Source organism: Capra hircus, chromosome 22 (assembly GCF_001704415.2).
Source record: "Capra hircus breed San Clemente chromosome 22, ASM170441v1, whole genome shotgun sequence".
In the NCBI taxonomy this organism is placed as follows: domain Eukaryota; kingdom Metazoa; phylum Chordata; class Mammalia; order Artiodactyla; family Bovidae; genus Capra; species Capra hircus.
The window spans coordinates 46,088,457-46,116,062 of NC_030829.1; the positions used below are offsets into that span (position 1 = coordinate 46,088,457).

Consider the following 27,606-nt stretch of genomic DNA (forward strand, 5'->3'; position numbering starts at 1 on the left):
AATTATCTCTGAACAAATAACTCAAATTTGTTGAGTCATTTTGCATTTATTCATCCTTCCTTCTATCTATCCACCTACCTATCCACCCAGTCATGTTCTATTTCCAAACTTGCCTTGCTATTACTGAACATTGCTTTAAACATTTAACATCTATATAGCACTAAATTTAACCCTGGTGAAGTGTCTACAAGCCATCTTACAGCTGGATCAATTAAAGATAAAGGGGACGGTACCTTGCTCTAGGTCACAAAAGGTAGCAGGGTGCAGGTTTGTGCCTCGGCTGACCTGAAACTAAAGTCCCGAGCAAATCATTCTGCCCTCAGCCTCCTGTTTTCAGGGTACAAAGACAAATGATATTTTGCCTTAAGGATCTTGGAGTGTGTGGTAAAAGAGGCAACCAAGCAACTCATCCCTAAAAGGAGTAACTCCAAGAGTCTGGGGGAAGATTAAATAGAATTATGGATGTAAAGCACCTAATACAGTGCCTGACACATCCAATAAGTACAACTGATCTCGTAACAACTGTGCCAGGTTAGGGAGAGAAGTCCTTAAGCTTCTCTGAAATCCATCCACTGCTCTCCCAAACTTGAACTTCATCTATCTCTGCATTCAAATTATATACACAAAATATTTAAAGATTTTCTCCTTATCCCATGATATAGATAACATGCTTTAGAAAGTAGTTCAAGGTGGTGGTCGTTGGCACTGCAAATATTAAAGAAGGTAAGGAATGATGCACAATGGGAAGGAAATTGTTAGAGAGGAAGGAGGTCAGGAACGAAAGGAGAGATGCGTCAGAAGCACCCAGCCAAATCATCTAATGTGTCCCAGCCCTGGGCAAACACGGATGGGTCCAATCCAAGCACACAGGGCTCATGATTCAGCGAGTGGTTCAATTCCATTAGTCATTTCTGGAAAAAGAAAGTCCATACCATGGCATTAGTCCTTTGCCTGACATTTTTCTACCTCATGAAACTAGGATGGGTTTTCCAAAATCCTTCCAGCTAATTTGAATGGATAAACATCTAACTTTCTGCTTTTGGACTTCTCAGTAGTTTTGCTGTACGTGATTGCACAATTGCTCCAATTTACCCCAGAGGGTCATTTCAGTTGAATCCTTTGGCACGAGATGTGTGGAAGGTTGCACAGAGCCATCCCTCCAGTTCTCACGGAACTGGGCTGTATTGGGGTTTGTAGTGGATATATACCCATTAATTGGGGGTGTGACCTGGGAATAATGTGACAGGAAAAAGGATCAGGGGGCTGAACTATGATCAGATCAACAAATATGTGATTTTAATACAAAAAAAACCTGAAAAGGCAAATCAGTTTTCCAACTTTAATATGCAGAAACAATAAAAGTAGACAAATTTTGTTGGTGCAAATTAGAATTGTTTGTATCAAAAAATTATGTCCAAAAAGTGATGAAAATAAAGGCTATGTCCATGAGTATACAGTGCAAGTATATGTTTTCTCTAGAGTAAGTCACAAGAATGACCTACTACACCTGCCACTCAGGAAATCCCCTAAAGTGAAGAACTATAGAGTCATTCTGAAGAACAGAATGGGAAAGACTAGAGATCTCTTCAAGAAAATTAGAGATACCAAGGGAACATTGCATGCAAAGATGGGCTCAATAAAGGACAGAAATGGTATGGACCTAACAAAAGCAGAAGATATTAAGAAGAGGTGGCAAGAATACACGGAAGAACTGTACAAAAAAGATCTTCACGACCCAGATAATCATGACGATGTGATCACTAACATAGAGCCAGACATCTTGGAATGTGAAGTCAAGTGGGCCTTAGGAAGCATCACTACGAACAAAGCTAATGGAGGTGATAGAATTACAGTGGAGCTATTTCAAATCCTGAAAGATGATGCTGTGAAAGTGCTGCACTCAATATGCCAGCACATTTGGAAAACTCAGCAGTGGCCACAGGACTGGATAAGGTCAGTTTTCATTCCAATCCCAAAGAAAGGCAATGCCAAAGAATGCTCAAACTACTGCACAATTGCACTCATCTCACATGCTAGTAAAGTAATGCTCAAAATTCTCCAAGCCAGGCTTCAGCAACACGTGAACCATGAACTCCCTGATGTTCAAGCTGTATTTAGAAAAGGCAGAGGAACCAGAGATCAAATTGCCAAAATCCGCTGGATCATGGAAAAAGCAAGAGAGTTCCAGAAAAACATCTATTTCTGCTTTATTGACTATGCCAAAGCCTTTGACTGTGTGGATCACAATAAACTGTGGACAATTCTGAGAGAGATGGGAATACCAGACCACCTGACCTGCCTCCTGAGAAACCTGTATGCAGGTCAGGAAGCAACAGTTAGAACTGGACATGGAACAACAGACTGGTTCCAAATAGGAAAAGGAGTATGTCAAGGCTGTATATTGTCGCCCTGCTTATTTAACTTCTATGCAGAGTACATCATGAGAAATGCTGGACTGGAAGAAACACAAGCTGGAATCAAGATTGCCGGGAGAAATATCAATAACCTCAGATATGCAGATGACACCACCCTTATGGCAGAAAGTGAAGTGGAGCTAAAGAGCCTCTTGATGAAAGTAAAAGAGGAGAGCGAAAAAGTTGGCTTAAAGCTCAACATTCAGAAAACGAAGATCATGGCATCCGGTCCCAACACTTCATGGGAAATAGATGGGGAAACAGTAGAAACAGTGTCAGACTTTATTTTTTTGGGCTCCAAGATCACTGCAGATGGTGACTGCAGCCATGAAATTCAAAGACGCTTACTCCTTGGAAGAAAAGTTATGATCAACCTAGATAGTATATTCAAAAGCAGAGACATTACTTTGCCAACTAAGGTCCGTCTAGTCAAGGCTATGGTTTTTCCTGTGGTCATGTATGGATGTGAGAGTTGGACTGTGAAGAAAGCTGAACGCCGAAGAATTGATGCTTTTGAACTGTGGTGTTGGAGAAGACTCTTGAGAGTCCCTTGGACTGCAAGGAGATCCAACCAGTCCATTCTGAAGGAGATCAACCCTGGGATTTCTTTGGAAGGAATGATGCTAAAGCTGAAGCTCCAGTACTTTGGCCACCTCATGCGAAGAGTTGACTCATTGGAAAAGACTCTGATGCTGGGAGGGATTGGGGGCAGGAGGAGAAGGGGACGACCGAGGATGAGATGGCTGGATGGCATCACGGACTCGATGGACATGAGTCTGAGTGAACTCCGGGAGATGGTGATGGACAGGGAGGCCTGGCGTGCTGCGATTCATGGGGTCGCAAGGAGTCGGACACGACTGAGTGACTGAACTGAACTGATACCAGTGTTTTAAAACCATTTAAGCTTTATTTGTATTGAATGTGTCTCTACTGAACAAGGCATGGACTAGCATTATCAGTAGTATTTCTCTGAGTTAAGCATTCATCATGGGTGGGCCCTGGTAAGTGCTGCTCACGTACTTCTCTGTTGTCACTTGGTTCTTTTCCTTATTATAAAACACTACATAAATGCTATAAAAGTTCAAATATATATGAAAATGGGTACAACTTGAACATTTTTTCCCAGATACACAAAAAAAGATATAAGGTTGTTGAAATTTAACAAATCATCTCCTCTAAATAAGAAATGCAAATAACATCCTGCTCCCAAAATAGAGCTCTCTGGTCGCCCAGTAGCCCTTATGGGGCTTCAGCCAGAGCCCCAGTGCACTCTTCTGAGGGTCATCCCGCCATCAGGAAGCCAGGCACTTTTAATCTGAAGGTTTGGCATTCATTTCTTTATGGTCTCAAACACACAGTGTAACAGGACCAATGGGAAAGGGACCGGCCATGATTCACATGAGGGCTTCCCAGGTGGCTCAGTTAAAGAATCCACTTTCAAAGCAGGAGACACAGGAGACTTGTGTTTGATCCCTGGGTGGGTAAGATCTCCTGGAGGAGGAGACAGCAACCCACTCCCGCATTCTTGTCTTGAAAAAGACTCCCATGGCTGTGAACCTTGCAAAGTCTCCCTCCTTTCACAGCAACAGGGCAGCTTCTCTGGAAAGCCATAGATACCCTCGTACGGAACCACCACAAAGAATAAAATGCTTAGTTCTGTGATCATCATCATGGTGGAACAATATGTTGTAACTGAGATTTCCACAGCATCCAGCACACTGACCATGGGGGGAGCTAAAGTGATTGGACTTGCTCCAGTTTCTACTTCCCTTGCCTTATTCACAAAATAAATCTGCTAATTTAAGTTATAGCTCACTGTACTGCTACCACCTTTCCGACTCTTGAGTTTAGTCAATGTTAACAGCCCCAGCTTGAGAATGCATATAAAAGATGCCTGCATGTGTTCTTATAAGAGTAAATGATGAGGAAGAAAACAGAATTATCAAAACAAATATAATAGCTTACACAGAAAGCCAGTCAAGGTAAAAGCAAATGAGTCATAAACCAGACCCAAACGTAAATAGCTATCACCTCTCCATTTTGCACTTCATTTGCATCCATTTAGCCGCTTATATAACTGTAATGAAACACTAAAATCACTAGACCTACAGTTCTCTGAAAACAGCAGCTTTGCAAACTTTCAATTTTCTATTTTCAATGACAAGTCAACATTTCAAAGTGCAGAAGTTAAATGAGACGAGGAATGATAAATGATGCTCCACAATTGCTGAAATCTGATTACACTGAGATAAGAGCTGGCCAAATTCTACTTGCATGAGTTTATACCTAAAGAACAAGACGAAAGAAAGGAAGAAAGGAAAGAAGTCTTTAGATAAATGATTGCTTCCATTTATTCCTCCTAAATACAATATAAACAAGGATATAAAGAAAATGCAAATGAATTCAGGATCCCATTTACACTTAGGGGAAGAGATTAATAAAGCAGTCCCATCCTGAAAGAAAAACCAAAAATCGACCCTCATTTAAGAAACTAATTTATGCACTCCTGAGTCCTCATACAAGTTAAGCAGCACAGAATATCACAGCAGGCATAGAACAACAGATCTCAAACCCTGCTGTGTTTGTTCAAGAAGGCAAGTTAAGCTATTCCTAACAGGAAACAAAACACATGGTCTGGCTATTAAACAGGGATCGTTTTGCCATACTGTATAGCTCTGACTCCATCAATTGCTGTTCCAAACAGGATTAGAGATGTGGTTTTCTTTAACTATGGTTTTGAGAAAAATGCTTATGCCTGCTCTGAATTTTGAAGCCTATGTTAACTAATATGATGCCAGGCAAGACACAGGGTACCTTCAAGACCTTCAAGACACTGTCTTTGAGAAAGTCCAAATTTGTGTAAAGACAACACAAAATGAAGGGGAAAGGTGCACCTGTATTGAAAAGTTAATCACATAAACAGCCAAATTTGAAATGCCCCCAAAGCATTTATTTTAAGTATTCAAGGCTCCATGTTACAGAGATTAAGTTAATCACACAGTGAAAAACTGATGTCTAGTTCCTATAGACAGAACCTACTTAGATGAATATGCAGTTTGAAAACTGGACTGGTTTTGTGACTACTGAATATACATTTGCAAACAACTCTGGGCAATTCTGTTATTATTATAAAATGGAATCTCCCAGACATTTTCGTAGACATCAATAATCATATAAGAGAAAAAATGCAAACTGTTGTACTGTTCTACAAAATATGGACCTTTCTCCATTGCTGAACTCAAGAACAATGTACCCAAAGGAGAAAGTGGTTCAATTTTCACTAAAAAGAACAGATTTGTATCGGCCTGAAGGCTTCAGGTCTGTATTGCTACATGTTTTTAACCAAGACTTCAGGACACTGCCTATGTATTTGGTGAAAATATTTACTGATCAAGTGTATAACCAGTTAGTATAATATCACTCCTACTTTGTATTAAGGGTTAAAATTTATAGAATCTAGAAATTATCTCAGAGGTGTTTAAGAATCACAGGAAAAACAAAACCTTTTTTTTGGTGTTTCTGTGCAAACCATTGCTCTAGAAAATAGCCAAAAGGGCTAGAATATTTGTAAAACTCTCAAATTATTAGAATTACAAAAATGATAATTTATAGACAACAATCATTAATTACTGCTACACATAAGAGGGATATCCAAATGGGACATTTTTAGTTGTAGATCAGCCAAGAGATTAAAATAAGCATGTTTACAGAGACATAACTATTTAAAATATTTATAGAGAAAACAGTTGCAGATGATTCAAAGAGAGATTCCAACAAAAACACAGCACAAATGTAGACACCATATGGTTCAACGTATGCACTCATGACCTCATGTGAAAAGCCGGCCAAAGACACAGCAGCTGGAGATACCTCCCTTTTACCCCCAGAACAACAAACTCTTGGGTTTGGAAGGGACTAATTATAATCATGTACATGGATGAGTGAAACCTATGGGTAATGTCAAAATCTTCAGGAAGAAATGTCTCAAAACAATTGTTTCTGAAAGCCTTTGCTTTGTTGGGTTTCAAATGCAGTCTCTCTTTCTTTCTGACTCCATCTAGGCAATTCAGGCAGGTGATACACAGTTTTAATGAAACAAGAGAAGCATCACATTCTTTCTGGGCTCTTTTGTCATATCTTGACAATTCATTAGCAAGATAATTATTTGAGGGGAACTGATGCTTGTAAGAACTTTCTACCAAAAGCCTTTGGTAGCACTAGGGAGGGGAAGGGAAGGAATGTGAGGGGCAGGGATGCTCATACATAATCTATTGAGACTAGTGGTCCTGAAGGGGAATGCTTTCTGTCTGCAATGTGCCTCTCTTCAACCCACCTCATCTTCCAGCCTAGATCCCCAAGGATTACAGTCAAACTCCTCCAAAGAACTGAACTGCCCAGAAACTATCCAAAGAGTTCTGAAATCATTTCACACAAGATCCCTCTAATTTTTTGTTTAAAATAAATACCTTTCTCTATCTTAATTGAAACAAGACAGTTTGTAGCCACAGTGAGGAAGGGAAGGCAGGGTTATTTTTTGTCATCCAGGGCTGCAGAACAAGTCTATTGGGCAGTATAACATCTTTGGGACAGAGGAAAAGCCACTGGAGCATCTTCCTCACTTTTGAACTTTCTATGACCATAAATAATAATGTGTTTCACTTTGCAGGGCATGTGATGTGAGTCAAGATATGATGATAGAAGAAAAGAGTGATGAGCTAAGTGCTATTGAGAACTCATATGGCCCAGCAACATTTGTTATTACCATATTCTGCGCTGGTTTGTTTTGAACTTTGTTTTAAAATTCCATGGCTGATGACACTTCAAATTCATGAGGAATCTTTTACAACAGAATGCTTTTGTCTATGGATCAGTGAAAATTTGATGAATAAATACCAGTAAGTTGAGGCTAGTCCATTTTTAGATACTTAGTTTAAGTCTCTTTGCAAAGAAATTTCTAATGTGGGCAATTAAGCAAGCATAACCTATCAAAGATGCCAATCCTTCCAGATAATGTGGAATTCTGACCATATATTTACCCTAAAGCTCTTGCTCTACTCAAATACTTTAACTTTTAATGAAGTGTTCAGTCCTTTTGTGATGGCACTGAAGTGTAATCAAACATCACCACAAGCCAAGTCACACACTAGCATGTCTTGCCTTGTTTAAATATCTCAAATGTATTTGAGTAACTGTGTAATGATTTCTAGGCCTCTGGTTGTCCATATGGTCTGAACAGACTGTCTTTTGTAGAGCAGTTGTGCTATCTTAGTGAGACAAAACCGAATCATCTCTGCTCCAAAGTGGAGAGCTTAGGAGGGTCAGATTAAGTTTCATGGTGGTGCCTTACCTCAACTCTTGAAACCACCTCACATCAGAGCCCCAGAAATTGCTCTGTTGCCTGAAAATCTTGCTTGCATTTATGAAATACACAGGAACAACACACCAAGCATCATGTGATATGTACTCTGCCACAACTGTCCTTAGGATGCAGTGACAAGCCATGGATGATACGACAAAGCCAGCACTGCAGCCATAGGGAATCTTTCTGGACAGCAAACACGCTACATGGTGGCACCACATCATCTCAGACAGATAATGAGGACCAGCGAAAGGGTCTATGGGCAAGAACTCTGCTCTAATGCTCTCTGGGTATGGGTATTGAGACAAGCAAGGTAGCTGTTGATTTTTCAATTAATGAAACTTAAGGGGAGTTTTAGGGATTTGGCTTAAGAGCTCAGAAACTAAAATGATTACTGGGCCTTACTAATTATTCATATTATCTCCCTAGGAAAGTATCCCAGGGATGATCTGAAATGTTATGCTGGAAGGAATGTGACAAACTTATTCTTCAGCTATTATTTGAGAATTCTTAGCAAAATGGTTGAGCATAGATTCATCCCCAAACCACTGGCCACCAAAGGGCTTTCTGGTGGGATTCAGTTGGCAAAGGGCTAGTGGACAATCAAGTCTGTGGGTGTTTCTGCTCCTGTCCAACTTCAGGCTCCTGAAGTCCTAAGAGGAAAACCATTTCACTGGTCATGAACGACGCCAAATGCACAAGACCATGGAGGCATGCATGATTCATGAGTTCTGGGGATGACTGGAATGTGATGGAAAAGAGTTTTTACCTTTTGTGCCTGAGGGAGCTGAAAAATAAGGAGAAAAAAGAAAAAAAATCATTATATAAGAAGTGAAGATTAACTGTAAAACTTCATTTGGCTGTCATTGGCAAATGGAAGGACCAAAATGGGGAGAAAAGGAGGAAAATAACAACCAAAGCCAAGTCATTCCCTCATATAAAGTTATGGTGTTGATTATTTCACCTGCTACCTTAATTCACAGTGTCGACAGATAATCTGTGACTTTGACAGTGCATGTATTGGGTAGTTTTTGGTAGCCTTCTGCAAAGCTGGACCTGAGGTTCTTCTGTCCAGTGATCGAAGGCACTAAGAAAGTGCTTCCACAGGAACAGAGAGCAGTTCCTTCTTCCTATATGCCAACAGTTCTCCATTGCTGAGGGGCTGTCCAGAGACATGTGGGGCTGTCAAAACTTGAGACAGGGGAGGGAGTAAGAGCTACTGGCCTCTGGTGGGTAGAAACCAGGCATTCTGCTAAGCTTCCTGGAATGCACAGAACAGCCCCCACTGCCATATGTAGTGGTAGAACTATACTGCCCATATGTCCACTGTGCCAAAGTTGAGAAGCTCTGCTGTACGTAGAGGCAAGACCATTTGAAGAATGTCGTTTAATTTAAAGTCAGTTTTTCTTGCTTTGTAGCACAGTAACTGTTCCCTTTATCGCTGGTTAAGGAAGCATGCACAAGAATTCATGCATATAAAGTAAGGCTGATACTCTAAGAACAATGAAAAAGCAGTCAGTCAATAAATAAAATAAGACATGATAGCTATGCCAATGGCACAGGGAAGGGACTGAGATTACAGGTATGTGGAGAAAGATTGAATATTTATGAGACATATTTATCTATTTTTCTACAGTGAGACTATTAAGCTGTGCTTTAGTGTCATGGTGTTTGTAATTGCCATTACAGCATGCGGTGTTTCGAAAAGCAATTTTCCAATCTGGAATGGAATTAACATTATTCATATATTAAATACCAAATGTAAGAATTACATCACTTTCAAGTCTTTTCATAGAGACTAACATTTATCAAGTGTGAAATTCTCAGCCGGTACAGTGTTAAGGCCTTTATTTGTATCACCCCCCTAAGTCACAATAACCCAATACTAGGTTCTCTTTATTATACTCATTTTACCGATGAGAAATACAATGACATTTAGACATTATATATGATGCTCCGCAGAAAGTAAATTTGAGGGCGAGGTTATCTGACTTTCAGTCTGTTTAGTTGCTCAGTTGTGTCTGACTCTTTGCGACCCCAAGTACTGCAGCACGCCAGGCTTCTCTGACCATTTGACTTTAGAATGTACAAATTCAATTCAACTCACATGTTAAAAATGGCCACAAACACTTGGGAATTATGACAACAAACTCTCTGTGTCTCAAGAGTTTGTAACACTGGAACTGCCAGAATATGAAAGATAACTAAACCAGGCAGCCTATGGTCTGAACCTCCTGCCTTTCCCATTCTTTTGTCCCTGTGAAGAATACTCTCTCTTCACAGACACTAAAACTGGGGCTTTCTTGAACCTATCATAAGGCCCTGCCCCGTGGATGGAGCCCAGTAAAAGATCAAAGGGATACACTCAAACCAGCACGGTGTCTTGTATCTCAGAGACTGCTCCAGAATGGTCCAGAGAATGTCCACAAAAGGCAGACCCCAACCTCCCAACAATCAATTTCCAAGCACTTTAATGCTGAAAGGTCTCTCAATTTAGGAAGACAGAAATATAACCATGATTTCTTGATTCCTTCCTCCTACTTATAGCTGCCACTATTAAAAAGAAAGCTCACATGTTTCTCCAGCACTTCTCAAGAGTGCAGAAATGTATCAAGAGGTGAGAAATTGAGCCTAAAATGAAGAGTCACTTAAATAAGAGTCTTAAATATTAAATATCTTTTTCACAACGTAAAAGAAACTTTGGAAATGCAAACATAAACAGAATGACAGATGTATGCTTCCTTAGGAAAGAATCTGTGTTGAATCACAGATGATATGAGATGCATTGGATAGTGATGAGAATTATAACTGTTTGATGAATTAAATACCAAAGTTAAGGCCTGCACAAATCGTGGGACTTGACAGGCCTCTTTAAAATGAGAGCTGCCCTTTCTCTCTCTCTTTCAGGTTTATCTTGGTGGAGCAGGAAACTCTTCATTTTGAGTCACCCATTTAAGCACAAGAGAAGAAATCCTGGGCAGGAAAATGAGAGACCAAGTTTTTGTGGTGATGTCCTCAGTTTGAGGCTGCCCTCAAGTTCTCCACAAAACATATATTTTCCTTAAGAAATAATTCATGAGAACAAAGAACAACTTTCCTACCAGAGCTTTTAAATAACATAAATTATAGCCTGCAATGCCACACACAGGTTGGACCTTGGAAAAGAAGCCTCAGAATAGAACACAGCAAATTGAGATGGGCTCACTGGCAGCTGCAGATGCTACTGACTGGGAGTCCACGCTCTTGATGACACATGGTTCACGCAACACTCACAGTGTGCAGTGCTCTGACCCAGGAGCCAGACCAGTGGGACACTAGACTCACCCTGGCCTCTAGCTGGAGTCTTGAGACACATGCATTTTAGCCTTTGGTCAGAGTGCTTATCTGTATAAATGGATGATCCAGGGAGGGCTGGGGAATGGGCCAGTTCTTAGATGGCAAAGAAGATTAGCTTCAAGAGTCACGTCTGACAGATTGGTAATGTATTTCCATAGGGCCATGTTGAGAAAGATTTTGAAGTTATATTTTATGGAATAAATGTTATAACCAATCAGCAATGTCTGTTGCGGGCTCAAAAAATAAGGAACAGCAAAGGATACTCCTAGACACAATGGTCTCTAAAGGTCTCGTACTTTTTCTTCGTAGTTCAGAGAATATCTGTAATATCTATGTGAAAATTAGTTTAATGTCTCTCCTCTGCTACTTCACAAGCTCCATGAGGACATGAGGGAACCTGTTCTGTATGGCAGTCTCTATGCATTTCTCTGTGACTGTGACTGGTGCCCACCTGGTTAAAGAAAGTACCTTATTACTAGGGTATGCCCAGGGTGGATGCCAGGGAAAGATAACTGGGTTAACTGACTGCAGTCTACACCTTCACAAACACATACACCATGTCGATAATCCAAGATAATGGCTTACAAGAGAAAAAGGAATATTTCTGCCAGAGGATAATCCCCATACCCTTGATACAGACGTCTGCGGATATGTACATTGTCCCACTGACCCATGGATGTACAAAAAACTAGCCCGGGAATTTCCCATCCTCACTCAGCCTGAGGCAAGGCAACTTCTCTTTCTCAAGATCTCTTCTTCTCCAAAGTCAGTTTGTCAGGCATTGTCAACCAGGCTCCACCTTCCTATGTCTGTTTCTTCACTTACTCTTAATACATCAGGATCTGCACAAGCAGCTTCAGATTCCTTCAGACCAAATGCCCCCTAACTGTATGACTTTATAACCAACTATTCACATCCTCTAGTCACTTTTTTAAAGGAAGCATAAAGAAAGAAGCTGTCGTATATGGTAGGCTCGCACATTCCCAGGGAAAGTTCTTGGGGTGTAGAATGCATTTGTGGGACACTTCACACTCAAATCTGGAAGGACTGAGAATGTGCCATTCAAGAGAGTGACAGAGATAAAGAAAAGGAGAGGAACAGAAACAGCCTCTCTTGAGTGACCACTCTCAGTGCAGCAGTACTTGGCTAAGCACTTTACATCTTGAGCAGCTTTGGTCCTCACAGCAGACCTCTCTGGGTCATTTATTAGGATCAGTCTCATAGATGAGGAAATGGAGAATACTTAGTGTGGCTAAGAACTTTGCCAATGTCACCCACTGAGGAAATGCTGGAGCTGAAAGTCAGCTCAAAGTCGTATCTCTCTGCAGCCCTTACTTCTGCTTTAACTGTCAGGCTCAAAGTTCTGCTTCTCATGCAGACCAAAGGTGTTAGCACCAACCCAAGATCTGGGGGGCCTCTCAGGCCGTTCCATCTGGGAGTCCCCCATATAAGGAAGGGGGAATGAGAAATTCTGGCACCCTCCTTACAGAAGAGTCTGGATGGAGAATGTAGCCTACCATGCTTCGCAGCATGTGGTGTACGATGTATGGTACTGGCTAAGTCACTTCAGTCATGTCTGACCCTTTGTGACCCTATGGACTGTAGCCTGCCAGGCTCCTCTGTCCATGGGATTCTCCAGGCAGGAATACTGGAGTGGGTTGCCATGCCCTCCTGCAGGGGACCTTCCCGATCCAAGGATCGAACCTGCATCTCACGTCTCCCGCAGTGGCAGGCAGGTTCTTTACCAGCAATGTCACCTTAGAAGCCCGTGATGTATGGTGCAGCACAAATATTTACCTTGCCTTCTCCTATCACAGACATACTTGCCCTTCCCTCATTTCAGAATGTTCCCTCCTACCCGCCCTCCTTGTCCAGGGAACACCTGGTTGTCACTGTCTCAAAGAAGACCCTGTCTGACCTCTCATATCAAATGTCATCAGCACACCACATACTGCCTACTCATAGCATAGTTACTGCTAGTTGCCGTAACTGCCACACTGCCCTTTTTGGGTAATGGAAATCCAGCTGTTAGCCAGGCTTAGCTAAGTGATGCTATTAGAACTGGGTGGGACTCAGTTGTGGTCAGTGAGATATCCATGCATATGGCTTTTCCAGATAGTACCCTTAAAAGGTCGCCTTCTATCCTGCTGCCAGGAAGGTAGATGTCATTGCTGGTGCTTTACCAGTCCTTCTGGGCCATCAGGTTGTCCTGGACGGAAACCACATGCTGCAATGTTGACACCAGCAGTAATGGCAGTGATCATAGCCATGACACACTATCCATCATTCGAAGGGCTTTGTGTTTGCTTGTGTGCATGCTCAGTTGTGTCTGACCCTTTACTGAAAACTCGTGGAAACTTCATTAGGTAAGTTCTATTATCACCCCAATTTTCCATGAAACTCCAAGGTCACATAGCCAGACAGCAGCAAAGACAGTGTTTGAGTGGGGAGGCCAGTGAGAAGACTAGTGAATAATCTGAATGAGAAATGAAGGAGTTAGTGCTGGCAGTGGAGGGAGCAGGCAGTGGTCTGATTCTAGGTCTGAGACATGAGACGATGGACTGGCTGATAATATGAGAGAAGGAGAGACGTCAAGGTTACATCTAAGACCTTTGGGCCAGGTTAATTAAAAAAACAGAGCCTTAATGAGAAGATGAAAACTGTTCGAGGAGCATATTTGAGGAAAAAAAAAAGGTTCCATTTTGTCTAAAACTGACAACTTGAGGATGTCTCCTGGACTTGCAAGCAGAGGTGCAGGATAGACAGCTTGAAGACAAGATTACCCAGGCAGGAGGGGGACCGAATTGTGGGGCAGTTTTAGAGAAGTGCATGCTAAGGTGAGCCGGGGAAAACAGCTGTAAGGAGCCCTCCTGGAAGTGGAAGAGATCCTAGTGGGTTTTGAGTCCCTAACGGTAAGTAAGTGTATTTCAAAAGCAAGTTCCTGCACTGAGGGGAAGGGGATGTTTTTGTTTTAACTTTTCTCGTTTACTTCACTTACATCACAGAGTCCCACTTAAGAGCCACAGCGGCAAGGGAGGGGACATTCATCACTCCAGCTGAACGGACTTCTGGAGTTGAGTGGACTCTTTTTTCAAAAATAAAACTCAATTAAAGATCAACTGATCAAAACAACACATTTACTATGAAATATGTAAAGACCAAATGGGACATAAAGTATTCTTCTGCCAACTGTATAAAGAAAATGAAAAAAGCCTGGTCTACATATGTTTATTTCATTTGTGAAACTGGCCCCTTGCCTGGGCCATTATGAATGAGTGACAAATCCTTGTTTGCTGCAAAGATTCCCTGCGTTTGCTCACTTCCCCCTCCCCCACTCTGTGCATGATGTTTACATTTATAATCCTCCTCCATTCTTCTTCATTAAGCAATGTTGATAAAGATTTCTACTCTTCTACATATCTGAGGAAGTTCTGTTCACTGGTTCAAACTCCAAAACCTACATAAGAACCAGGTCTCTGATAAGCTAGGATACAGTGGTGGAGGTTCTGTCCACTTCCATCCACATCTGCCACCCCACGCTAAGCCACCGTTGTTGCTCAGCCATCTCAGTTATACTCCGTCCCCTGATCCTTCCTCTATACTGCACTTAGAACAATCTAAAAGTATTATCCCGGTGCTTTGCTGGCCCTGCTGTCTAAGCCTCACTCACCTCAAAGGCTTCAACTGGCTATTTCTTCTGATTGGCTGAGGCTCTCCCACCATTCACTCTCCTGACACCCACTATTTTTTACCCATCTATTAGATTTCAGCTCTGAAGGCACCTCCTCTGACAGCAGTTCCTATTTCAACCCCAAGTCTTTCTATAAATGAAAAAGTGAAAGTGAAGTCGCTTAGTTGTGGCTGACTCTTTGAGATCCTATGGACTGTAGCCCACCAGGCTCCTCCATCCATGGTATTTTCCAGGCAGGAATACTGGAATAGATTTGCCATTTCTTTTTCCAGTGGATCTTCCTGACCTGGGGGATTGAACCTGGGTCTCCTACTTTGCAGGCAGACTCTTTACTGTCTGAGCCACAGGGAAGTTCTGTAGTCTTTCTATGAAATCATCTTATTTATTCTAGTCTTAAGATTTATTGCATTCTATAATCTTCTTTATTATTATTATTTTACTTCTCTACATAAGAACACAAGATCCATCTAGGGGCCACATAAATAAAAAATTTATTCATCATTGTATCACCAGGAACTAGACCTGTACCATACCTGGCCCTTAGTAAGAATTCAGGAAGAAGTATTTTTTGGAGGAAGATAGGGAAGGAACAAGGAAAGAGAAAGGAAGGAAGGAGGGCCTTCAAGTTTAGTAGATGTGGCTTCCAATCCTATCTCTTATGAGCCATAAGAGTTTAGGCAACAATGCATCATCTCTGAGCTCTGGATTTCTCAACAGAGAAATCAAAGAATTGATGCATTTGAACTGTGGTGTTGGAGAAGACTCTTGAGAGTCCCTTGGACTGCAAGGAGATCCAACCAGTCCATTCTGAAGGAGATCAACCCTGGGATTTCTTTGGAAGGAATGATGCTAAAGCTGAAACTCCAGTACTTTGGCCACCTCATGTGAAGAGTTGACTCATTGGAAAAGACTCTGATGCTGGGAGGGATTGGGGGCAGGAGGAGAAGGGGACGACCGAGGATGAGATGGCTGGATGGCATCACAGACTCGATGGACGTGAGTCTGAGTGAACTCCAGGAGATGGTGATGGACAGGGAGGCCTGGTGTGCTGCGATTCATGGGGTTGCAAAGAGTTGGACACAACTGAGCGACTGAACTGAACTGAACTGACACATGTACTAAGTCACTTATGTCCATGTGTACTAAGACATTTTACTCACGTCTGATTCTTTGTAACTCTAGGGACTATAGCCCACAGTGGCTCCTCTGTCCACGGAATTCTCCAGGCAAGAATACTAGAGTTGGTTGCCATCCCTCCTCCAGGGGATCTTTCCAACCCAGGGATCAAACCCACGTCTGTTACATCTTACATCTCCTGCACTGACAGGGGGGTTCTTTACCACTAGCGTCACCTGGGAAGCCCCCATGACCTTGTAAGCCCTAGAATTTTCAAGAATGCCCCGACCTGATGGTGTGTGAGAGGTGTACTAATAAGCAAGGACCTCATGGCCCACAGATAAATCCACAGACTGGAGATCACAAATCTTGTCAAGTGGCCATCACCTCTTCATAGTGGGTTACATGAAGTGCTAAGGCCTGAATAAAGGTTCCTTAGGCAGCGTGTGACTCTTATGGTGGACGTGTGTCCTTTTGCTCTCACCATTAACTTCCTTCTTTCCTAGGAGTTCCCCTAGTAGGAGGGTAAGGTTCTACTCCAAGTCCCATGATGCGGGCAGTGCCCAGATCTCAGTCAATTAATTCATCACTGGCCCCAAAAACTAGCTCAGGGTGGACATGTGACCTCACCTAGTCTAATTAGGACTTTTCTAGAAGTAACCAAATATATTACACCACCTCCATCTTTCTCTCCTCCTCCCTCTCCTCTCTCCACTCAAGTCTGAGAGGATGTGCTGCTGGGGACAGACCATCAAACGGAGCCTGAGAGTGAAGCCAGCACTGTGGAAGATGGTGCAGTGAGACCGATAGAACTCACCACCAGTGGCATCATGGGAGCCCATGTCCATCCATGAGATTTAGCTTCTAGAGGCTTCCAGCTCAGTATGAGCCCTGGGGACATCCTTAGTGAACTGAGTTGTTCTCATTATTCCCATAGATACTTGCAGTTAGCCATCTCCAAACACAAACCATGGCTACTCACAACTACATTTTATTCATACAAATCAAGAGATTTGTCAAAATATTTCCCTACCATTTGCTCAGCTTAAAAAATACTCAGCAATAATTTCCTCAAAAGATTGCCAAGGGTATGTATATTGCAAACACACAGGGCATCATATTTTCCCAAACACCAGAAGCTATCTTGGCCTTTCTGAGCATACTGCATAAGTCAGAAGACAAAGGGTATCCCTCAGAGTATCCTTCTTAAAATCTCCCCCTCCCCAGGCTTTCTCCTGAGTGTTAAGTTGTTCCTACTGCTCCATATTCTTTCCCTAGCTCCTTAAATGTGTACACCTGGTTGCTCCCTCTATAATCCCTAGTCCCACGGCTTTATTTAGTACCTTGTCATAGCAGTGGTGAAGGAGGAGGAGGAAAGGATAGGAACAGAGGTAGAGATAGGTAACCCTGCAGGGTGGAAGACAAGAAGAAAAACAGGATCAATAAAAGAAGATAAACATAAGTGACTTTTCTACTTCAAAATAATTTAAGTACCCCATCCAATTTTCCTATCATATCCTGTAAGTTTTTCAAACCTTGTTGGAAAGATCATGAAGAGAATGGTATGTATGTATTCCAAATTATCTTACTTTTATTAGTTTAGGTAATATCTTGCCTGACTATATATAATTTAATAGTGATTTATCAACATCTAGTTTGGGATACAGATGGAACATTAAATTTTCTGTCCAACAGCATATTTAAAGTCAAGAAAAATAAAGACAGAAAGACCCTTCTTTGCAATAATGTGTTGTTTAAAATATCTCTTAAAAAAATCACAGAAGAAATGCACGTTTCTTATTGTTTGGTTGCTACGTCACGTCCAACTCTTTGTGACCCCATGGACTGCAGCTCTCCAGGCATCCCTGCCCTTCCCTATCTCCCAGAGGTTGGTCAAATTTAGGCCCACTGAACAGGTGATGCTATCTAACCATCTCATTCTTTGTCAACCCCTCTTGCCTGCATCATGGTCTTTCCCAATGAGTCAGCTTTTCACATTAGGTGGCCAAAGTTTTGGAGCTTCAGCTTCAGCAGCAGTCCTTCCAAGGAATAGTTGGGGTTAATTTCCTTTAGGATTGACTGGTTTGATCTCCATGCAGTTGGAGAGATTCTCAAGAATCTTCTCCAGCACCACAGTTCAAAAGCATCCATTCTCCAAGCATTCAGCCTTCTTTATGGTCCAACTCTCACATTCATACATGACTACTGGAAAAAACACCTCTGTCAGCAAAGTGATGTCTCTGATTTTAATGTGCTGTCTAGGCTTGTCATAGTTTTCCTTCCAAGGAGTGAGGGTCTTTTAATTCCAGGCTGCAGTCACTGTTCTCAGGGATTTTAGAGACCAAGAAATTAGATATCAAAGACAAGCAAAAGAAAACATCTAAAACCAATGATGATACTAATATCCACTGTTGATTTCAGTTAATGTTAATTATTCAATTATTTGAACATAACAATATTACTTATCAAATTCCTTATCATTAGCTATCACCTTGTCACTAAATGGATGACTCTGTAATAAACATCCTACATACACTATCTACTTTTCAAGAAGTTTAATTATTGATCAAAGGGCACTGCATATTCCTAATTTATACTCTGACCAGGATTCTCTCTTCCCAATGTCAGTTTCAACACTCAAACCAACATTCTAAGTATTATCATCTTTAAAAATCTCCCAGCAATTTAAAAATACAGATTATAAGGATGAGTCTTTTCCATGTTCCAAAAGAGTTAAAGGCAGATAAAACATTAAACTTTAGAACGCCTAGAGGGTCAAGAGCTCGCTGTGTTTCAGGTTTCCAGAGAACACTGTCTTGACCACTGTACACCAGCATACTCAGGTTATTTAGTAGAAAAGATGAAGACTGATAACTGAGGGTCAGGTTTTTCAAAACTAATTTTGAATGAAAAAATCCAGTGTCTTTTTTTGCAGCAGTAGAGCCCTGATTAGATGAAAAGCAAGCCTGCATAAATTATTCACTTGATGGCAGACATTTTTGGGGATATGGAAAATGTGGATTATTAATGGGCAGACCAGAACAATTCTCACATTACATATAGCTGAGGACTATCGGCTGGGGGAAAGCCCCAGACATTTTTGCTTGTTACCAAGTTCTGAAAATTCTCACAATAAGAAGTAATTTCTCATCAGGCTTGAACCCGCATTGTACTGGAAAAATACATTCCCAATTAAAATTGTCATTCTTCAGCATTATTATGGGTGGCCATTTTGCTGAAAAATTATCTGGAGTTCTGGCAATGTGGGGAAGTCCAAGGCCCTGCTGGTTCCCTGTGAGAATACGGGGTTGGTAGAATCAAAAGGAAATCTGGCAAAGTCCAGATAAAAAACCACCACCATGATGTGGATATATTTCCTGCTTGGAAACCACATTGTTCCACATGGCAGGCCAGGGATCAGTGTAGATTAAGGAGGATCTGATAGGGAAGGAAGCTCTTTTCTGCAGGATTCATTTTGGAAATATCTGAACAGGATGCAAACCCACTCAGACCTTCTCCTGAACTCCCACCCTACCAGTGTCACTTTTCAACATTGTGACTGCTTCCAGTTGGATATTCTAAGCTGCTGGTTTTAATTAAAACTTAATTTGTGAAAATGTTTCATAATTTATGCATGTCATGTAATTCTTCTGAGACTATGAACTTGGAGCCAACTCAGGGCCATATAAGGAGACACTGCACTGAGAAGGACGGGGGAGGAAAGGGATATAGAAAGAGAAGTACCAACAGGCTCAACAGAGGAAAGTCCCAATAGTTTGCTTCAGCCTCCCACCACCTGGATCTGCAGCCACCTGGGAGAGACATGGGCCGTGATGTCTAAAAGTAGAGAGAGAGCCATTTGGCAGGTCATAGACTCAGAGAACCAGAACGGTCATCAATGACCAGAATGGCCCTCCAAGAGAGGCCTTACCAGTGGAGATGGTGAGCCAAAAAACTTGAAATCCTCCAAAATAGATGTCTCCACAGAAGGAGACAAACAAAACAAAACCCTCAAAGGAAAATTAATGAAACTCATGAGTCTGCAATGAAACCATTACTTCACTCAACAGATGTCTTCAAGAGAACTTGCAAGGATCTGCCAAACTGCTGGACCACAAATCTGTGTAGCAACTTAACTAGAAATATTGGCCCCCCAAGAAAGACAACCTCCCCTCAACACATATCCCTTATTAATTGCAAAATGAATTATCTCAAGTTACTCTCCATGTCTGCAGTGGAAAGAGTATATAGACAGTGTTTGACATAAAAAAAGGCGGGGGGGACAAATGTTCTGCCAGAAATAAAGGTAAACAAGTGTTCTGCATACTCACAAAGGAGAGACCATGTCAATGGTATACTTTTTAGTGGCTAATCTGTTAAGTTATACATTTCGTGGATAGATTTATTTCTATCTTTATTTCTCTCTCTATCCTCATCTCAGGGGCATCCCTCAGCTCAGTCAGTAAAGAATCTACCTGCAGTGTAGGAGACCCGAGTTCGATTCCTGGGCCCAGAAGATCCCTTGGAGAAGGAAGGAAATGGTAAACCACTCCAGTGTTCTTGCCTGGAGAATCCCATGGACGGAGCAGCCTGGTGGGCTATACAGTCCATCGGGTTACAAAAGTCAGACACGACTTAGCAACTAAACCACCACCATCACCATCCCTATCTCAGAGGTTCAACTTGGTCCTTTCCACCTCCTGTCACCTATGAAAAACTTAATAAGCTCTTAAGTAAAAGCAAGAGATAATACAGTTCTTTCATCCATCAAGCCTGTATCTTATAGAAGTGGATACAGTAAAGGGTAATGGTATGAGCTGTGGGTGACAGCTGCACCTGTGATGATACTGTCAGGGGATTCTTCAGGGCTTCCCTGTGGCTCAGCTGGTAAAGCCTCTGCCTGCAATGCAGGAGACCTGGGCTCGATCCCTGGGTTGGGAAGATCCCCTGGAGAAGGGAAAGGCTACCCACTCCAGTATTCTGGCCTGGAGAATTCCATAGCCTGTATACTCCACGGACTGCATACTCCATGGGGTCACAGAGAGTCATACACAACTGAGTGACTTTCACTTTCAGGAAACCCCCAGCTCTGTGATTCTAGTCTATGAGAAGTTTATTTCTATGCAAATTTTCTTTTCTTATATATTGTTTTCACCTTAGCCCATCAGTACATATTTTTATGTTTACCTGCAAATAGAATGGCCAAAGCCACCTGTTGAATAATACTGGCTCTCTTTTTGCATATAAGCACTTCTCAAGTCAAGATTGGATCCTCTTCACTAACAGTGAGAGCAGGTACATGCTGAGCGTTTATGCTAAACCAGGGCTAAATGCTCTGAATGTGTCCTCAGGAAAAATTCTCAAGACCACTGTAGAGACCAAATACAATCACCTACATTGTAAAGCCAGGAAAACAGACTGACTCTAAACTCCATTTTGTTTGTTTGTTTGTTTTTTATCAAAATGAGTTAATAAGTAAAATAATCCAATTAGTCTTTTTCTAAAAACTAAGAATAATCTATTAGTGTATAATTAAGAGAATATAAAGTAAACTTAAAAATGAAATGGTCTGCTTGCCAATAGGGTAGAAAAGAGCTTTGTCCACTAACCAAGCCTGCTGACATACTGATCACGATACTACTTCAGGGTTCTTTTTTGCATGTTTAGAAAAGAAGATCTATTAATACACTGGGACTGCTAATCTCTCCAAATACACTTGCTCCCCACCCCCTAAATCTGGCGTTTGGCAATCTTTAAGGACATTTTTCCAAACACATGTTCCTATAATACTGAAGTCTGTGTGTATTTCCAGTAAAGCTTTTCTTATGGTCTTGATTGATTTACAATTAAATCATAAAACAGAGTAACTTATTGCATATCTTCATTTCCTATCACTTTTATTGTTCCTTTTATTTTACAGAACAATTTTTGTCTTAACTAAGAAAGTGAGGTCCTATCACTGCCGCTTTGGTTCAAATCTCAAAGAGGCTAATATGCTTCTGAAGTTCATCTTTAAGAACCAGAGGAACACAAATGTCAAAAACTGACCTATAAAATTTTGCCATTCACACTGAATACATGTTAGGTAACATAATAAAGAAATCAAGAGAAGCATAAGAAAGAGCTATTTCACAATTACATTGACTTAGTATAGTATCATATTTAAATAAAAATTACCTCAATGTCATATCCAATAAACTGTCATGGTCTTTAAATGTATCCAATAAACTGTCATCATCTTTAAATGTTTAAAAGATAAGTATTATTCTTTGGCAAAATTAATCTAAAAGCAATATGCTTTTAGTTTTGAATATGAATAAATAAATAGAACAATTTAATTAAATAATCTTAAAGGTAAAACAAACTAATATTCATGTCATCTTTTATTTCTATTTTTCTACCATGGTTGAAATGGGATAACTTATACTGCATTAACCCTCCTGTCACAAACAACAAGATAACTGGATATAGTACAAAAAAGAAACAAATGTCCTTTGATATTGGTCAATAATCTGCACTGACTTTGTTTCTTCAAAGAAGGCAAAACTATAAGGTGAGACTCGTGATCACTCTAATACATTACCTGGAGTCATTTGCAAGACCCCAGAACAGAGAAGATAATGATGATTAGAAATTAGAAGTTACACCTAATTGAGGGGGAAAGAATCAAAACTTATAGAGGCTGAGGTGGCTGGCATTTGCAAGGCAGAGCACTGGAGAGAGAAAGAATTGAGTCACTTGCATTTAAGTCTTTACAGTTAGGACACCAGATGTCCTAAAGTAAAGGGTAAGTAAGCCATCTTTGATACTCCCTGTCCAGACTCCCGACACAGCATTCAGAGCATCGCAGCATTTGGAGCATATGAAAATTATTGTTCCACACCACTATATTTGGTGGCTCAGATGGTAAAGCGTCTGCCTACAGTGCTGGAGACCTGGGTTCGATCCCTGGGTCAGGAAGATTCTCTGGAGAAGGAAATGGCAACCCACTCCAGTACTCTTGTCTGGAAAATCCCATGGACAGAGGAGCGTAGTAGGCTACAGTCCATGGGGTCACAAAGAGTTGGACACGACTGAGCCACTTCACTTCACTTCAGTAAGCAACAATAGTAACAGATGGTAAATATCATGATCCTTGTTTTAAAAGGAGAAAACTACCTCATGAGAGTGACTTGAACAGATTAGCATGGTGGCAGTGGCAGAGCAGGGGTCTAAACCTAGTTTCTCTGTGAGTCCCTGCACACCCTGATCTAGATAGGAGTCTCGAGTATGACACCACTTCATTCACCAGGGTTCTAGCTCAGGGCTGTAAGAGGCTTTGGCCCCTTCATCACCAAAATGATGATCTGCCCCCATAACTCTCTTCTCTCAGGAAGACACTTGAGGTCAGGGTTGATATGCATGGGTTACAGAGCCAAAACTATCTCATTATTTAGACCTTTAGCAAAGATATATACCCAAGGTCTACACTTACAAAGCTCAAGCAGCTCAATCAGCCATGAATTCTGGGCATTTACACAAGAGTTGGTTGAAACGTGAGCTTAAAAAAATTCTAGCCAAACAGCTGCAAAGAACACAGGAAGTAAAGGACTAAAACCTATTAAGAGTCTTGGCTCCCCCTTTGGTGCAGACAGGAGAGATCAGGGGGTGAACCAACAAGTATTTATAACAGAACAAAAAAAATAATTCAATCATTTCCTTCCTAGAAAGATGACTAACTCAGGTGATGGGTTGGCATTTTCTACTTTCTGTTACCTTTTTTTCCCTTTATACAATACCAGTTTATTCTCTGCAGAGGTATATGTCTTATCATCAGACCTGAACACTGTCTTTGCAGACGCAGAAGAAATGTAGCTGGATTTGCTTAAATTCATAGGCTGTAAGATCTGGAAGGAAGATGGACAGAACGGCTTTTTGTCTGAACAAAATCTGTCCCTTCTTCTGGTAATAGCACTGCAATTTCCTGTGAGACAAAACCTATCCCCTACACTCAGGTCTTGTGGCAAGACTGGGGCTCACTCCTCTCATCCTCTAGATCCAAGGGAGACATGTCACTCATGCCTGGTGAATCAGAATGCTCCATCCTGTTGACTACTGTGATTGGCTCTCAAAGAGGTAACACATGGCTGAAGTCATGAGAGTCAGCACTAGAATCATAGACTCAGCCAGAATCATAGACTAAAAAGAGATTATGTTTTTCTTCTGAGGGAAAGGGGTTCCACTGGCAAAATATAAACCTGGAGCCTACCGGTGACAGTCATCAAGCCACAAGGAAAGGAGAATCTCACCTGAGAATAAAGCTGCGCAGAGGAAAGCAGAGCCAAGAGATGGCAAGCGGCAGACTCCCGACTGCCCTTGGGCACTTGGATCCAACCATGCCTGAGGAGATCTACACTATGACATTTCACTTTTATGATTCAATAGGTCCTCCTTAATCACACAAGTCTGACCGAGCTGGATTTCTGTCATAGTCAAAGAGACCTGATTCACTAAGGCAATAGTTGATAAACTATCTACATACCAGTGGTTCATGAACTCTGCTTTGTGGAACCTCCAATTAATCAAGGCTGCTCTTATTTTCATATGATGGCTGCTACGATTTTATTTGAATAAAATAGTTGTGCTAATTAAGAGGAAGAAGAATAAAAGAAGCTATTCAATTCAACTACCCAATTTTAGAGGTCTAGAAAAGCCATGTGGCTTTTACAAAGTGAGTCTATGACGGGAGTATGCCTGGTCTCTACCAATCCATCCAGAACACAACCCATTATCCCCAAATGCTGCCAGTACTTCTCACATCAGCTTTGGGTCTTGCTTTGGGAATGGAAGTGGATCTATGGCTTCCAGTCACTACACCCAAACACATAGGAGGATCCAACATGGACTTCCAGCATTTGATACCTGTTACACCTTAAGGACAGAGCTGCATACCTGCCATGCTCTGATCAAAGAGCCCAGGTGTCACTCTTGCAGAGTGTATGAAGGGACCGTAAACATTTAGGGAGCTAACTAGTGAGTAAAAGACAATCACAACCTGAAGTCATGGTAGGCTTCATTGAAAGAGTCTCTTTAACTACAGTGAAAATGGTGTCCCCCAGAAAAGCACCAAGCATGCACGTGTTTTTGTATTTTTAAAGATCGCAGCACTGGAGAGCTTTGTTTAGAACTATCTTCTTTGACTCATTCTGGGCTGGTGAGGAAGTCCCACTTGTTTGCCAGGGAACAAATTTATTTCTGTACCCACTGCCTGTCAGAGTAAAGGGTAGAACTTCTTTTCAGTATTCTGAAATAGTGGTTTGGTTTTTGAAAAGACTTTTGGAATCTATCATCTTTAAAACTTAAAAGAAAGCAAAATCTTGTCACTTTTAAGACAAGTCAATTAAGTCCCATCTGTCTCAATGTGGCTGCCCTCTATTTTGAAGTGGAAAAAAAGAAGAGAGAGAGAGAAAATCCAAACTGGCAGCAATGTCCTTTTTTAATTGAATAAACCAACAGTTTTCTCATTCTAATGAGCATAAACTGTTTACAGAAAAGATTTTATTTAAATTACCCAGAGTGATTACTTTAAATGCACAGTTTGGTTAAAACCTACAGTCATAAATAATTAATTTCTCTTTTTAAAAGAATTATGCAAATTTAAGCCAGAAGGCTAAAAATGGAAAGTGTCTAATTACATGTGAACTGAGCTTGCATTTCTCTTTCTTGTTTCTTCGGCCTCCATGTTTCTGTCTCTGTACTTGCTCTGAACACAAATAATACCTGCCCTTACAGTGCCCTGCCCATGGTCCTGAGTGTTCCTACACCCTCTAATTCTTTATACAGTGAACAAAGAAATGGGTGTGAACAGCTTTGGGTCATTCCCCAAATAATGCCATGTGCATGTGAATAGTAGCAGATTCTTGATAATGGAGAGAAGACAGAATCAACTGATCAGAACATGTTTCCTAAGCATCTATCCTATGCAGCCATTCTACTGAGTGAGCAGAGCTCAGAGGAATTAATTTCATATACGACCTATAATAATAATTTTTTAAAAAGTTAAATAAAACTACAAGGATAAAGATTAGATAGCAAAATCTTCAGGTGTCCAGAGGCAATGGCTGGTTAACAGTGCACAGTGAGAGACACCAAAGAAGCCAGGATTCTGAGCACTGAGTGGGAGCTTTCAAGCCAAACAACCTGAGAATCCTTGGTCCTTTTCACCTTTCCTGCCACTGCCTAGCAACAGAGACACCTCTGAACAAGCCAAGTAAGAGTCCTTTCTAGACAATAGGCTGCTTTCTCAGGACCATGGGACACACACAGCAGTGCCAGCTCAGCACATCAGTGGGAGCACAGTGGCAAGCAAGGCCAGGCTCCAGAGGTGTGAGCCCTGAGGGACATGAAGGGTGGGCTGTAAGTGCACAGGTGGAGCGGTGCTGCGCCCACTCTCGCTGCCAGTCATCTCGTGTACAGGAAGGAGGTGCCCTTAATAATTATCTTCAATAATTTGAGGAGGATAGCAGATTCTGAAAGGCAGGAGGTGAGGGGCAAAGCAAATGTTGTGAATGACATCTGTTGCTCTTCAGTTGCTAGGTCATGTCTGACTCTTTGTGACCCCATGGACTGCAGCACACCAGGCTTCCCAGACCTTCACTGTCTCTCGGAGTTTGTTCAAACTCATGTCCGTTGAGTCAGTGATGCTATCCAACCATCTGATCCTCTGTTGCCCCCTTCTCCTCCTGCCTTCAGCCTTTCCCAGCATTAGGGTCTTTTCCAGTGAATGACATAGGTACCAATTATTTCCAGCCCCTACCAGTTTATGCCCGTAGGGCATCATCTGCCCATCGGCGGTCTCTCAAGTTTTGAAATGAATACCTTCAGGCTGTGCATGCATGTTCTAGGTCACCACACTCCCCCAAACACAACCATAATTTTCTTTTACTCAGAGTTCTCTATGCACTTATTGCACCAACCCAGCTCCTGAGATCATTTATAGTTGGCATGGATGATCATAGCACATGGATGTTAAAAGCATTGGCTTGCAGTAGCAGTGGAGAACCCTTTTTCAGCTGCCACAACACCACCCATGAGAAGGGATTAGGCAGGTGCCTGGAGAGGACACTACAGCAGTGATCCCTACGACATCCCTCTGGGGCAGAGTCTATCACTGTCCTCCTGTTATATATGGTCAAACTAGAGGCACTAAAGGGTTAAGTAAATGGTCCCAGTGACACAGCCGCTAAGCGGCAGAGCTGATCTGAACCAGCCCCTCACTCCATCCCATGTCTTCAACCAGCATGACACACCCCTGCCGCTTTTGTAAGTGACACACACACTTTACCGGGAAAGAAAAAGAAGACATTGTTCATTACAGTCATCCTTCAGTATCTGCAGAGAACTAGTTCCAGCCTCCAACCCCTCCCCCCACCACACTACCAAACTCCTAGGATGCTTAAGACCCACATCTTAAACGGCATTACAATTATGTATAACCTGCACACAACCCTACACTTTGAAACATCTCTAGATTGCTGATAATACTTCATACAAATGCAAATGCCAAGTAAAGAATTTGCTGGCATAGCAAATTCAAGTTCTGCTTTTTGAAACTTTCTAGAAAAAAAATTCCATTATTTTCAATTTGAGGTTGGTTGAATACATAGCTGCAGAACTCATAGATAAGAAGGGCCAATTGTATACAAAAAGTT

The 27,606-nt window shown here is 41.5% G+C and overlaps 1 protein-coding gene across 2 annotated transcripts in view; it reads right to left on the minus strand.

Annotated features, from left to right (window-relative positions):
• CACNA2D3 (calcium voltage-gated channel auxiliary subunit alpha2delta 3) overlaps positions 1–27,606 on the minus strand; it is an 870,293-nt gene that overhangs the window by 223,872 nt on the left and 618,815 nt on the right. For both annotated transcript variants that reach the window (XM_018038437.1, XM_018038438.1), the window contains exon 14: positions 8,543–8,560. In XM_018038437.1, the coding sequence (XP_017893926.1) occupies positions 8,543–8,560 (18 nt within the window). The remainder of the gene's footprint in view (positions 1–8,542; positions 8,561–27,606) is intronic.